Source organism: Copadichromis virginalis, linkage group LG15 (genome assembly GCF_057382275.1).
Source record: "Copadichromis virginalis isolate Kocher_CV1m ecotype Utaka linkage group LG15, C_Virginalis_male_GT1.1, whole genome shotgun sequence".
NCBI lineage: Eukaryota > Metazoa > Chordata > Actinopteri > Cichliformes > Cichlidae > Copadichromis > Copadichromis virginalis.
Genome location: NC_140632.1, coordinates 7,498,368 through 7,514,100, shown reverse-complemented (window position 1 = coordinate 7,514,100; position 15,733 = coordinate 7,498,368). Strand labels below are relative to the sequence as shown.

The 15,733-nt window shown below is 40.6% G+C and overlaps 1 protein-coding gene across 4 annotated transcripts in view; it reads left to right on the top strand.

Moving 5' to 3' along the window:
* Window positions 1-15,733, top strand: part of LOC146691701 (estrogen-related receptor gamma-like) — a 33,480-nt gene that overhangs the window by 2,861 nt on the left and 14,886 nt on the right. For 2 of the 4 annotated variants that reach the window (XM_085431619.1, XM_085431617.1), the window contains exons 1-4: window positions 7,650-8,039; window positions 12,014-12,271; window positions 12,386-12,543; window positions 13,771-13,887. In XM_085431619.1, coding sequence (XP_085287745.1) covers window positions 7,984-8,039; window positions 12,014-12,271; window positions 12,386-12,543; window positions 13,771-13,887 — 589 coding nt within the window. In that variant the 5' untranslated portion in view covers window positions 7,650-7,983. Of the gene's footprint in view, window positions 1-7,649; window positions 8,040-12,013; window positions 12,272-12,385; window positions 12,544-13,770; window positions 13,888-15,733 lie in introns of those variants that run through there. The other 2 variants (XM_085431618.1, XM_085431622.1) reach the window with 2 other exon arrangements.

Genomic DNA, 15,733 nt, shown 5'->3' with positions numbered 1-15,733 from the left:
CTCATTGTGTGCGTTATTTTCATTTTTGATTCGGGTCAAAATGACTGGTGTACTTAAATACAACACAAATAATGTTCACTTGAAATTGATACCAGAGTCAAAAGATGGTAAATAAGCTTTAAAGTAATAATATGGATATAAGCTGCAAGTTATATTAAAGAAAGGTTTCGATTTTTGGTCAATGAAATATGAAAGCTAATTGTAATTTTGCAAAAGTAACAATAATCTATTTTTTTCCTTTAGATGAAATTAATCATATAGCTAATAATGCTATAGTAAGAGATAGGTTGGTTGTCCATGTGATTTAAATGTGTCAGTAGGATGAGAGTTAAATAGTTCAAGTTCAAGTTTACAAAAAAGTTTATTAACTTAAAAAGTAAGAAAGAAAATGCAGAAACTCCAAATACTCAAGTGGGTACGTTTTCTGAATTAAGCTTTCCCTACTTAATCTATTTAATTACTTTAAGCTTTTTGGTTTTGTGATGCTGGTTTAAAAAAACACAGAGAAAAAGAGGAGAATCAATCTCCAAGGACAGAATTTCAATAATGATCATATTAAGTAAATGAAATCCAAGCATACTTTATTTAGAGAAGACGTCAAGTAACTTCTAAATGACGCTATGCACCAAACCTCCTCGACAATATGCACAGGAGGACTCGAGGCTCAAGGGCATTACGTACAGCGAAGGAGAAGAGACGGGAGATGTTCTTGTTTTTTTGTTTTTTTCTGTTTTCTTCCCCTTTCAGCGGAAAGCGCACAGAAACAGAGGCGGCTGACCACAGGCCAGAAGCTGAGCAGTTAATCCAATAGGCTGCTGCTTGTTGAGAATATGAAAGGGTACTTGCTGTAGTAATCCACATTATGTTGTTAGAAGAAGCTCGGTTGCATAATCACCCTAAGAACATCCAGATGGGCTCCTGCCAGAAGACAACATGGCACAGTGACGGGACGGCGGACCAGTGACGTATTTGACTTTGAGCTCGCGCCTCGATGGACCTTGACAGTGCTTTCGAATAATCATCCCTTATCAAACTTGTTCAGCTAAAAGCAGTGTCCTGTTTTATAAATGTCACACACAATCCCTCCACTAGGGGGTAATCTAGTCAATTCATTTAACCAATAACACGAGCCCTTACTCAGTGCGTTTGGTCTCAAATATTCATAAAATACTCTTAAATGAGTCCTAATGAAATCCTGCCTTCCTGAAAGCTTTCCTGTGTATGTTTCCCAGAATGGCTCACCCCCTCCACCCTCCCAGAGGGACTTAACATCTCTAGATAAGTGAAAAAAAAAAAAAAACATTTCAAGACCACTGACCCACTAAGGATAGCTGCAGCAGGTTCTAGCAGCTCTAAGTGACATTTCTATAGTTGCTTTAGCTTCTCCCAGAGGCTTTCGCAGGTTTCTGGCATAAGCCTGTGTGCGTGTGTATGTATGTATGTATGCGTTTGTGTGTGTGACCTCTGATCCCTGTGCAGTGTACCACAGATCAATACAGGGAAAGTGATCCGATTCCAAATGCTCATCTGCCACTTAATCTGTCATTTTATGTATCATTTCCCTTCCATTCATCTATTTAAAGGCATCCAACGACAAAGCACATGGCAGAGCTATCATTGCAGTTTCCTTTATTTGTTTTCAGTCTTATTTCTTTTGTCTTTCTCTCCTTTGACTTTCATGCGTCTCTCCCATTTAAGCGCCGGAGAGGTGCTGTGTCGGAGCAGCGGGACATCAGGGTTTGCACACAGTGTCAATAGTCTTTCCCACTGTCTCAGTAATTGATGGATGACTGTGAGTCAGATATAAACTAAGTAGATTACACTCACTAGATCTGAGGGCTGATGCTAATGTGCATGACGGAGGGGTTTGGAGCTGAAGAGTGACTGTCCAGTTTTGGAAGTCAATGCGACAGCTGGACCCAGAGGCTGAGAGACGGTGGCTGTGATTTTTGGGAAGAACATCCATACACACATATGCAGTGTGCCTGTTTAACCCATACTTTTTCGTGTTTCTCAGACAAACTGGATGCATCTGGTGTGAGGGGTCAATACCTGACAGCTGGGTGCTTTGTTACATGCAGCATCCCTCCAGAGCAGATATTGAGCTCCTGTCGTCGGCTCAGGCTCAGCAGTGTAAAAATACTTTTGATGTTTAACTGCAGCCCAGCGTGTTTGGTTTCATTTGCTGCAGTTTGCTTCCATTCATGTCGTTGTCCAAGTTTGTCCAGTTGGTTTGTTATTCAGTGTCAGGTTTTGTCATTTGTTGTTTGTTTTTGTTTAAATAGTTAAAAAGGGGCCAAAATTGGCAAATGGGTCAAAAAAAAAATTAGTTACATTTTGTTAGTCACTTCTTGTTTAAATCCTGGCTAATAGTTAGCTTTTTAACTAGCTGATGAATCATAGACTACATTGATGTGGTTTATTAATATTGATGCCTCAATGGAATATAAATTGACAGCTATAATAGCCCGAGGCCGAGAAACTGATAAATTAGCCTTGATGCTGATGGAATAACCCACCTAAATGTCCCTTTATGAAGCCTCCAGCTGTTTTCACCATCTTGCTGCTTTGAAATAGGACTAATGATCAAAGGGTGGATCTGATGGTGAAACTGCACGGTCATTTCCGGTGAGCATACCTTCTAACTCTTAAATTGCCACAGTTTAGCTGAAAATGAACAACCAAAACAGTTTATGCAGAGAAAGAGCCTGGTGGTTATGAAAAAGATGGTATGTTTAGCTTCTGTGTTAGCTTCTGTGTGCTAACATTTGCTAATAAAAGCTTAAAAGTACAACTGAGAGCAATGGGGATAGCTTTGGAGATATATATGTGTGTATATGAAAATAATTCATTTTTTCTGGCCAAAAAAGAAACTCCTTTCAAATGAAGCACACTCAAATGCAATCGCTGGCCACTTTGTTAGGTACACCTTGCTAGTAAGAGGCTTTTGACTTTTTGACAAAAGTGCTAGAAACATTGCTCAGAGATTTTGGTCCACAGATAACATCACACAGTTGCTTCACATCCATGACAACCACTTCCAAAATTTGCTCTATTAGATTGGATTCTGGTGACTGCGGATGTTATTTGAGTACAGTGAGCTCATTTTCATATTCAAGAAACCAGTTTAAGATGATATGAGCCGATATGATGCTGCGGTCATAAAAGGATGGACATGGTCATTAACAACACTCAGGTCGGTTATAGTGTCTAAACCACTGTTCTTATATGACAGAAGTGCCAACTAGTGTGGTTTTTACTGCTTCCGCAGCCCATCCGCATCTATATTAAGTTTGTTGTGCTTTCAGAGATGGTCTTCTGTATACCTCGGTTGTAATGAGTAGTTATTTTGAGTTACTGTTGTCTTACTATCAGTTCAAACAGTCTGGCCATTCTCCTCTGACCTCTGAGAAGGGATTTTTTAAACCTAAAGACTTCTGCTCACTGGATATTTTCTTTCTTTCTTTCTTTTTTTTAAGACTTTTGAAACTGTATAGATTGTTGTTTTGGGGAAAATCCCAGTAACTAATCAGTTTCTGAAATACCCAGACTATGCCACATTCAAAGTCATGTAAATGACCTTTCTTCTCCATCCTGATACTCAGTTTGAGCTTCAGCAGCTTGTCCTGACCATGTCTACAAAGCTAAATGCATTGAGTTGCTGCCATTGTGACTGACTGGTCAGATATTTGTGTTAGCAAGCAGTTGCACAGGTGTACTCAATAGACTGACCGGTGAATGTTTTAAATGGGTTGTATACTTGTGTAGTTTTAAAAAGAGTTTGGACAAATACTGGATAGAATAAGATTTTCAATTAGTTAAAAAAGTTAACGGTAAGTTTTTACAATTTACAGAGGAAAGGTCGGCTGCTTACATATTCTTTTACCTTAGAAATATGTAATACTTGCTGTCTGAATGAGAACTTACTTTAAACCTGTTTGATTGTAATTTTTCAGTCAACTGACTGAAGTTAATGAGTGCCACATCTTATCTGTCTAACTTAAAAACATCAACTGCAAAGTGAACAAACAGCACCTTTTCATACAGTGGCACAAAGTCATAAGGAAATTATCTGAACATTTCTCTTTCAAGTGGTTCAATTGACGCCGCTATGACTTGGCTCAGGCAAACCCTACTATTGTTGTTGAGTGTCTCGAGAATGCTCGGCTGTTGCCAAGGAAAATATTAACTGCTGATAAAATAATTAATCTGTTGTTTAATTTCAACCTGAACTTTTCATTCTTCTGCATTTATTATATGGGAAAAAAATCTTGACCCTTTCTGAGCCAAACTAAACAGATAAAAATCATTTTAATGTCAACTCTAAGTTTCCTAAATGGTTTATAGAAGATAATTTCTCAGCGTAAAAATATTTTATCTCTTACATCAGCTTTAAGGAGATGTGACTCGTGATACTTGTCTGGGTTTTTGTGTTTTATGGTTGTGATAAAATTGTCTACGTTGGAAATCACACTCTTTATCCTTGACAGGTTTTCTTATGTACTTTCCCCTTTGTGTTTGCATGCGCTTGCATTGATATGTTTGTTTACACATATCTGTGTATGAGGCTGCTTTAATGCAGAGTGTGTTAGTGTTGGCTGGGTGTTTCATGTGGTGCATAATGAGATAAAGTCCCACTCCGTGCAGTCTGCTGTCTGGCCTTTTATCTGAGCTACAGATTAGCGCAGGTGATTTCATTCCTGTGGAAGTTTAGCAGGGGGTTGGCTCAGAGCACTAACACGACATCGTGACGATCAGAGAAGACGAGATGGGCCAAGGGTTTGTGTTGTTTCTTCCTTTCAAACCTAAAGGTCAGATCAGCTGGTCTGAAAAAGTAAAATGCATGTTCAACACCTGTGTTGTGCATCGGTGGAAAACATTAAACTGCTGCATTGTTGCCACAGGAAACTTATTGTGTCCTATGTTAATTCAGATAGAACTGGAACCATGTGGTCACACGGTATAATACACTACAATGTTAAAATTACATGTTTTGATTTTAACACTGATTACACTGACTGTGAGTAAATCTGTCTCTCGCAGCATAACCAAACACACTACATGGCAGATGTCTGCGTGTACACGTGTGCTTGCGTGTCTTCACATAGAGGAACTTTTGTTGACCTCTTCATGTGTGTTTTTGTCATTAAAGTGGATTAGGATGTAGTTACCACGCGTTGCCTAAGACCCATCTAACCCTTGAGCTACTTAGAGTAGCTTCACTCTCTCAGGACGAATGGCAGGATTCATTAGAGGACTGACTGTTTTAATACTTTGATTATTGTATTGTGCAGAAACTTACAATATAAAGCAAAGTTGTGATGGATTTCTGATATAGCATCATGCTACATCCTGTACTTGTGGTGGGTAGTTTACACTCATCGTGAGCATGAATGTCATGGTACTTTTTGGAATGATTGATGATGATTTTTAATAAGTATATAAACATATCTGCTTAAATTTCCCTTAACAAGTTACGGCTTGATCAGATGCTTTTTGTAGCCACTACCCAACTTTTGGCATAATTCTGGCTGGATATTTGATCAGTCGTCTTGGCAGGATTGGTAGAGTTCATTTAAATTGATTGGTTTTCTGGCACAAACCCAGCTTTCGAGCATAGTCCACAAATTTCCAACGTAGTTGAGGTCAGGGCTTTGGCGATGCCTTTTCAGAAGCTTAATGTTAGCCTGCTTTATCCATTGCAAAACAAGTTTTGATGTGTGTCCTGTTGGACTAAACTGTGTCCAGGTTTCTAGCTGTTGAATTGAGCTGAACTTGAAGAATTTGCAGATAGTCGTCTTTCATTATTAAATCCATTTTGTGCAGTGTACCAGTACCACTGGCACCGAAACAACTGGCACCAGGGCGTGATACTACCACCAGCATGCTTGACAGCTGGTACAGTGTTCTTATGTTTGAAAGCCTCACCTCGCCTCACCTCACCAAGCATACCTCTTGTCACTGTAGTCAAATAGCTCAATCTTTTTCTTGTCTAACCATAAAACTTTTCTCCAGAAGCCATTTGACTATGTGGGTACCTGCAAAATTTCAGTTGAGCTTTAAGGTGTCAATTTTGGAGCGGTGGCTTCTTTCTCGGTCGGTATCCTCTCAGTCAATGGTAATGGCACTTCACTGTATAGGGTGACACTGGGGTTCAAGGAGTTTCCAGTTCATGGGAGGCTTAAGCTTTGTTGGGTTGTTTCTGAACATCCTATCCAATTTCCTCTCATCTGAGGGTGACAGTTTGGGTCCTCTGACCTTGACAAAGTGTTGCCAAATAATCTGTACTTGCATAAAATAGTTTGCACTGATGATCTTAGAATTTGCAGTTTAGAAATGGCTCTAAGAAATCTTCCCACCTTGTGTAAATCTACAAGTACTCAGTCTTAGATTTTCCCGAGTTCCTTGGACTTTCCCATCATTCTGGGTATAGGTCGATCCAATGAGTGCTGTCAAACAAATCCTTTTCGGCTATAGTCAATCATGATCACTAACAAGATGTTAACAAGGCCTTGTCAAGTTAAAAGAGATGTATACTTTTGACCCTCTGTGTATTATAGAAAATAAGTTAAAACTTGTTCACTAAAGCCACCTGTTCCAACTGGGACAAAGAACAGTAAATTACCACGACATTCATGCCGATGATGAGTATATGTACATTTCTGACCACAACTTTACATGATCAGAGCACTGACATTAACGTCGAGATACTTTGTTTTTTTGTTAAATCTCTTCTTGTATTTACTGTGCTGTGTTGTTTCTTTTAACCATATAATCCTTTAACTTTGCCTTTTGCTGTGCTGGACAACTACTGTGTTTCCTTATCTTGTATGCACATGTGCTTAGCGAGCGAAAGCCATCACGTTAGGCTTCCAGGTATAGCTCATTAGAACAGCAGTAAGTCAGTTAAGGCCAAGGTAGAAATCGTGCAAATGTCTTTGTGTGAGTAGACATTCATATATTTGTTTATTGTGCCGCCTGTTTTGATTGATGGAGGGGAATGAAGACATTTTTCAGCTCAGCATTTAGAAATTATTTTACATGGCTGGTAACACCTACTGTGTTATAGAATTTTTTTTAAAAAAATGGATATGAGTAATGCAGCATCTAAAAATCATTTTCAGTGTTGGTTTACTTCTTATTTCCTGAACCTAGAAATATTCAATATGTATATAAGGTTTTTGCTTAAAATATAAACCAACTACTGATCATAGTTCTTTCATTCTAACTTCAAACCAAATTAGACTAAATATATCTGATAAGCTGCAGAAACTGGACACACACTATTGAATTGCAATTTAAATGTCCTGTAGTTGTCTGTAGTTGTTGTTGTTACGATGCTTTGAGAGAACCATATAAAGATTATCCCATAAGATGTACACTAATATGCATATTAAGAGATTTGTGATATATTTAGTGTCTTTTTAATCTAAAGTAGCAATACAACAGTAAATAATACCTGTTACATATTTGGATTTTTCTCATAACTAAAACATGTTAAAGTCATCCTCTCCATTTATCCACCTGCCCCAGTAGCCATGTCTCTCATTGGCTTAGAGGGCAGCCAATCAGTTGCAAGCTCAACCTTCTGGGGGATGGCCATTCAAATTGTGTGGCTGGGTGTTCTTGAGGGCCGGCTTTTACTTGGAGACCCTTGTCACACACAGCTTCCAGTCACAACAGTCAGGACTTCAAAGGCAGCCAGAGGCTGTTGGTGAGAAGAGTGAGTGACAGGAATACAGACGCAGGGAGAATGAGTGGAGCTGATAGTGTGATACAATAGAGGGAAAGGCAGTAGATGGAGACAAACTTTTGAGGCCGAATATATAGAAAGTGAGAAACGGTGCAGTGATAGATAATAGCGCATAAAAGCTGTCGAGCAGAAGGACAGGACAGATCCAGGGAAGGTGGAGGAGGCGGGCAGAAGCAGACGTCCCTGGACAGAACATTTCCTCCTCTTCAGAGCATGGTGACAGAGTTCACATGGATTTAGTCGACCTCTACCTCCCGGAGTGTTTCACCTACCACTCTAACACAGAGTAAGTACTGTCTTATAGCAGAATGACTCCACAGAACCTGAAGGGTGTCCTCTCAAACAGTACAAAGTGCAGATGAAGCCAAGATTGTGTTCACGCCATACTTGACAGCTGCTTCATCACATCGACTGACTCACTGTTTCTCTGTATTTGCGATATACTCAAATCATTATTGCAAAACAGACGTGGCCTGTGACAATCTTTATTGCAGAGGGTGACGGGGGGAGGGGGTTAAAAAAGTGTTTTCTGTGGTGCAGCATCATCACTGTTTACGCCACCTTTAAAGAAAAAGAAGTTGCTCATCTTGTCTTGATCATTTACCTTGTTCTCATTGTTCTGTTCAGAAGAATACACATCAGCACACACACACACCCTTATCTGTGTCATCTTGTCTTCTTTTGACATGATGTTGTGTAAATATTTGAGTTCACGTTCATGTTAATTTAGGCCTGCAGTCCTTTCCAGCTCTTGCTCTTTGAACACTTTCATTAACGTTTTATGTGCCTTGGGTACGTTGAGATCAAACTTTTATGAGTGTGAAGGTTTGTTTGGATTGATCACAGTTGCCATTGTTCATTGTTTGTTTGTTGATAGTGAGGGTAAGCAGGCAAGGCCAGGTTAGAGGTAACTAGTGGTGGCTTGTGTCATCCAAGGCTGGTAAAAATCCTCCACAAGAACAATGCAAATGGGAAAAGAAAAGTCAAGCAGCTGTTTGATTGCGAGTTTGCAGGGGTTTTTTTTTTTTTGATTGCTTGTTTTGTCTGTAATCACAAACAGAAACACAAAAAATTGGTTCATTATCATCACGGCGGCGTAATCAATGTGATCGAATATTTGATTTAGAGTAAGATTCCTCGGGAGAGCGCGGGAACGAAGACAGAAATCTAGCAGACATGTGAGTGCGCTGTTTCCCTGATTGTTTGTGACACAAGCAACCGGATAAGGAACGTTAGAAAAGGTGATGGCGGCCGCAGATGATCCCTGTGAATGGCACGCTATCCATGTTTCCCGCCGACCCAAGCTCCAGCCACGGGTGCCGCATCTCTGTGCTTCATCCAAAGCCTGACTAAGGCTCTTACGGCCGCTCGGGGTGCCTCTGATCCCTGCTCATCTCTGGCTCATTAGTAATAAAAACACTGCTGAGACCCCGCTGACCTCAATCGCTCTCCCTAAGGTTTGGAGCTAAAAGGTTAGTCAACAGGCCCTTGAAGTTTTTGGGGAGGTTTTATAGTATTAAACAAAGACTTCTCTTCCTTCGAGGCTTTTAAATAAATCTATTTTGCTCTATTTTCTTAGCGTATTGTGATCAGTTTTTGAGATTTTCTTCCCTCCCTATTTTCCCCTCAATCTCATTCCCTGCCTCCACGCAGCCGGGTCATTGTTGTCTGCATTATGACTTTGCTCCTTTTCAAAGAAAGTACCCCCCCTCCCTTACCCCCCAGGTTAATGAGCCTCAGGACTGCCCCTTTTCTCTCCGTCCCTCTCTGGTTTTTTCACGCTCCCTCTATCTGTCTGCCTCCCGTGTAATTTCCTCCCGCCTCTTGTCGGTCTCTCCGTCTTTTTGTCTTCTTGTTGCTGTTGCCAAGATGCAGTTAGAGTTGTTTTGGATACTGGTATAATAACTTTGAATACCCCACCCCAACCAAACACACACACAATGATTTGTCCCTGCTGCACTGAGCTGTACAAGCTGCACCAACCGTTTTTTGATGGGCTTTTATGTGGAGTTGTAGATTAGTAATCTGTCAGAGTGAATATCACATCACATCTGATCACCCCACTCTAATGCAATTTCATTATGAAAGCAAAATGCCTCACTCTGTACCTGTCAGGGACTCGACACAGCATTATGGACACCTGTGATGGATAGCCATTGAGACTACCAGTGAGTCATTTTAAAAGGAAACTGAAATCTATTCACTGTGCTGTTATTATAGTCTTTGAATTGGATTGGAGAGGGTGGAGATGCAGCGGCGGGGAGTGCAGGAGCAAAATGGCATCATAGGGATAAAATTAAACATTTAAGGCACCATAAGCAACAGTATTTTATTGTAAAAATAGCACTTTTTTTTGAAAAGTACTGCAGTGAAAATTCTTCCACTCTGCAGCACCGTGTGGGGTCGTTTCCAGCTGCAGGTGGCTGTGGGAGAGCAAAGCAGCTTGGGCTCAGAGGAGAGTGTATCCTAGACTTTTTATCTGCTGGAAGACAAGAGTAACAGGATCGCAAATGAACGGCGATGCTACTCTGATATGTAAATGGGCAAAAGTTGCCAAACTGCAACAGTATTTCTAAAGGTTGTAATTTGATTTAGAGAAGGCAACTTGGTTAAAAGCTCAGCCACAGTTTTTGGTGCTCGAACGTCTTTGATTCTGCTACTTTGGATTTATTCTACTGCACCAAAGCAGTTGAGCTTTGATTTCCAAGCTCTTTGAAGGCAGCAGTCGCTGTGATAACACTGGTACAGTTGTTTGGTTTTCCTATCAAGACCTTAGTTGTCTTGCTCAGTGCCTTACTGTGCGTGTCCGTGTATGTTTTTGTGGGCTTGTAGAGGGGTCAGTAGCGCGTGGCCATGGTTTACTCAGTGGGTGGTTAAAAGCAGCCAGTCTTTTTGCCTACCAAATAAGTTGTGATTGGAAGCTGCTGATTTACATGGCAGGAAACCGGCTGAATTGGACCTCAACCTCAACAAGCCAAGAATAGAGTGGGAGAGATGTACGGATAGTGTGTGGGGTGTGTGTACAGCAGTTTTCTTTTTTGGGGTTTTTGTTTTGGAAGTTAGGCCTGGCGTCAAAGAGCTGCATGCAATGTAAGTGTTAGGGTGTTTATGAAGACACATGCTTTGACAATGTGTCCGTAAGAATGTGCGTGCCAGGAGGTGTAGTGTGTTCCCGATCGTAGGAATCTGAAGTGTATGCGGTGAAGACTACGTTTTTTATTTTTACATCCACGCACAAAAGTCTGACGCCACAATGCGAGCGAGCGTGTGCGCAGGTGTGTGTGTGAGCGCAGATCACATGCCTGCAAGCCTACTGTACGCTTCAGCTGGTTTCAAATGCTTTTTCTCCTCGGCATGGTGACAGAGAGTCTGTTGTGGTCACATCCTAATCCAATAATAGAGCCATGATACACACTTTAACATGCAGGCCTAGGAGAAGATTTATTTCCAGCTTTTATTATATAACTAATAATGGAAAGATTTTATTTAAATATATAAATACATTCTTTCATTTAGTTAAGGATTGACTTCTAACAAAAGCTGTACTTTCCACTTTATATTTCTTACAAAAAACACCTGCTCAGTTGTTGTATCTGGTGTAGGCTTCAGGCAGTTTATCAGGTCAAATTTGGTAAATGAGAGAAACAAAGAGAAAATAGATTGAAGACAATAGGCAATAAAAGTGGAAGGAATGTGAGTATATTTGGATTGAACATGACGGTGTGGATGATTGCTGGTTTAGCTATTTTCCTAGGTTTGCTTAAGCAATCGCTTCTCTGAAAACAAAGCAGTGTAATGAACAGCAGCTTTGCATATGGGGGAAATCACAAACGGCTGGTTTCTCTAACACTCGGACGGATGTGGAAACTGGTATGTGGTGTTGTTGAAGCGTTGTGGATTTGTGAAATTAAAAAACTGATGTATTCAACAGAAACTATGGCCTTTCTCATTCTTTTTTTAAACCTTTTAGCCAACAAATACATACCTGTGTTTGTGAAGAGATGTGAATCCATATATTAATTTCAAGTATATTCATTACACGATTGCTATCTGTGTAGATGATGCCAGAACTAATAAAACTAATATAAAACTAATCAAAGCCCACCGACCTGAAGGTCAGCTGCAAATATTAATAGCAATATCAAAGTGACTCATTAAATAAAGATGACTTCAAATTCTCCAACATAGATATATATTAAAATAAGATGCATACACACATCATATGTATTAAATTCTTTTTTCTTTTTTTTTTGTCTCCAGGCATCTGGACAGGATGTCAGTGAGGGGCTTGGACCCCACCTGTCCCTCTTCTATAAAGCGTGAGCCTTCCAGCCCCAGCCCCAGCTCTCAGGGTGATGTCAGCCCGGCCCAGCCCAGTCCTGGAAGCTCTTCCTCGGACACAAACTCCAGCTACGGTCCTCTCACCAAAGGCCACAATCACAATAATGGGCAGGACTCACCAGGCCTCTTTAGTCACACAGCGGGGTTGGCCAGTAATGGAGGAGCAAATAGGTTGGTGTATGTATCATATTCTCCTTTATTTCATCTGTTTTACTCCATTTTGTATGTGAAATGATATTATTACTATATCTATGTATTACCCTTATTTTTACTCTTCCTTTTTCTCTCCAGGAGGTTTGGTGAGGAAGAAGGCCAAGTCAAGTGCGAATTCATGCTGGGCTCTGTCGCCAAGCGCCTATGTCTAGTGTGTGGTGACGTGGCGTCTGGCTACCACTATGGTGTGGCCTCTTGTGAAGCTTGTAAGGCCTTCTTTAAGAGGACCATCCAGGGTGAGACTGGCACTGTATATAAAATACACCTTCACAAACACGCTCAGCATTTATTGTGATTAGCATGGCTGATAATGCCTTCCTGCATCATATAAACCTGTTTTAGGAGCAACAAGGTGTAGATGTTCCCTGATCATTTGTTTTGGGAAAAACAAGCCCTGATCAGTTAGCTCACAAGCTTCCGCCTTCAAAACTGCAGAAAGGCTTTAAATAAAGATCTGCTCGCAAGCAGCTGATATGCAGTTATACTTAGACCACTGTGTGTATAGTCAACATCGCTGAGTTTAGGTTTAAAGCTTGACATGTGTGCGCAATCGCTTCAGCCCTGAAGGAAGTCAGCAAGGAGAGCCGGCAGCATGCAGTTTGTGTGTTTTAAAGGGATTGTCCCCTCTTGGCCCAGCTCAGGAGCCTGACAGGAAGCGTTTAGTTTAGGCCTCTAGAAGTTGGCTACTCTAGATGAGTTCACAGAGCAAGCTTCACTGGCTGTCGCATCAGACAAAGCAGATCTGGCTCATCAGATACTTCCTATCGCTGATCAAGGGTGGCAGCTAAAAGCACCCCCAACTGGCAGAAAGCCATCAGACTTAACATACACCTTGGGTTGCCAGTTAGTGTGGAGAACATGTATGGTTTTGTATTTTTTTAAAATGTGGACATTTACCACAACCTTATAGTGAAATTTACTTAATAGGGTAATCAGGATCACTTATCAGGGTAATCAGGGTCAGTTACAAGTCGAGACCACAAATACATTAACCCTCTGGTATAATTTACCACAACTTTATAGTGAAATTAACTTGTTAGGGTAATCAGTCAGTTATGGGGTAAGACCACAAATACATAACAGAAAACCTGAGATCCAACATGGTGCCAATAAGGAACAGTCTAAAGAACTACAACCTTAAAGTCAGCGTATCTACCCAATCTACCCAATTTCGCTGTGCAAGAAACTGCACAATGACAATAAAAAGCTCTAAGTCTAAGTATCTCAGCCTTGGTTTAAATTATAACATTTCCTTTTGAAAAAAAATTCTGTTTCTCAAAAGTACCTCAGTTTAGATCCTTTACAGATGCCAGTGAGGTTTGCTGTGTAATCTCAACATTTTCTCAGACATAACATTGAGATAGCAGTGACAATGAGTAATACTGAATTGCTGCTTCATTGTTTGCAAAGCAACTACTAAGTCCCCCCCCCCCCCTCCCCCCTTCTCACTTGTTATCCTCCAGGTAACATCGAATACAGCTGTCCAGCATCCAATGAATGTGAAATCACCAAGAGAAGACGGAAATCTTGCCAGGCTTGTCGATTTGTGAAATGTCTGGCAGTGGGCATGTTGAGAGAAGGTCAGCTATATCCTAAAAAAAAAATCCTTTTCCGATCCTTGTCAAAACCTTACTCGAGCTGCCTTTTTTTCTGAGATCGATCAGTCGGTGGCAGAATTTCAAATCTCCTCTTTCAGACAGTTGAGAAAGAGAGTGAAGCCTAATACAAGTCTGACTGCAATTACTTTGTAGTGCATTCCTCTAAACAATAACCTAGTAAACCCTTGACAGTAGTTGTGTAAACTCAAATGAAACCTAAAACTTCTGACAGTTAAACTTCAAGCCCTCTGTTCCGGCTACGAGGTGCGTGTGTGTAGGTAATTTGTATGTGTGGTAAACACAAGTTTGAACAATGCAGAGCTGTATCTTAGAGAGGGAGGAGAAAGCTAATAACTGCTCATCTGTGTCAGTCTTTGCTTCATGAGTCTTCCTCTGAAATAGCCTATGGACATGTGCCAACTTGTGTAGGTGTGTGAGCAGTGCTGCAGCAGCTATTAAGATAACAGAGCGCGCTGTGAGCTGCATCAAATGTAAAACAGAAGAGAGTTTAAGGGCAGATTAAACTAGAATGGGATAAGTTACCTATTAAAGCCTACTGAGCCTGCTGTTTTGCAGTAATCAATAACATTCTGCCACTTCTTACATCAGAATTATAGGATCTGTGCTAACAGATCCCAGTCACCTTACAGAGTATTTATACTTATTAAATACTACTACAATACAATACATCAAATAAGTTTAGCAATGAGCTTTCATGTTCCTGCCTTTTTTCTATAGCTAAGGTCCACCCTGCAAAATTTCATCATACATGCTCAAAAACATGAGATGACAGTGGTAAATATGTTCCACTGGTACTCTGTGAGTGTGGTCAGGTGCTCCTTTAGTGTCACTATGTGCCTGCGGTGTGACATATTATCCAGATTTAGAAGTGACTCAAAAAGGAAAACATTAGCGACCTCCTACAGTACCGGCCACTCGTTGCCTTCTGCGTATGTCCACGAGAAGATAAGGAAGAGAGAGGGGAGCTGATGAAACGCATGAGTGGGTGGGTGGGGGGTGAAATCCAAGGCATAAGAGAGAGTAAATAGAATTATTAGGCATTGTTGTCAGCATCACACACCATGTAATTCACAAGAGCCATATTGAAATCAAAAACCTTTATTCAGTGTTTTCAAACTATGGATTAATTCAGCTGGGTACACAGTTGTGATAGCTTCATCCATTTTAATCTCCACGTATGAAAGCTAGAAAGATGGCGTTCTAATCTTCAAAGGCATGTGGGTCAAAGTGGAAGATGCGAGGGAAGTGTCAGCTACCTTTCTGAACCTGTGCTTTTTCTCTTTATTTTCTCATTTATTATGTTTTGGTGACAGGCAGAATACAAGAGGGATGTAGTTACCCATTGCATTATCTTCACTGATCCCCAGAAAACGGACCAATCCTGTGCATCAGAGGCATGTCAACCTCTGTGCATCATGCAGGGTCTAACAAAAAACTCACCATGCTGCTTTATTGCTATTGGCGTTTGTTTTTTCCTTAGTAAAGGTTCTGTTTCTTCTGGGTCAGCACTGTTCTGGTTTGATTTCATCTCTATATTGATTTTACCATTTTCTTTTTAAAATTAAAGACCTTTTTCTTCCTTAAGAGTTATGTCTTAAAAACATAGGCTCATAACACAACAATGGCTGCTGCAACAGATATACCGTTACCTCTTTGCATTTGCAATCCTCCTCTGAATGTTAAACGCAGTTTGCAGGTTGATGGGCTTCACAGAAAGTTCTCATTAGATTCCATAAAAGTGGATCTAACTTTCTCTGTCTGCAAAATAAATGATTAGATCCCAAATTCAGTGAATATGAGCAGTCAG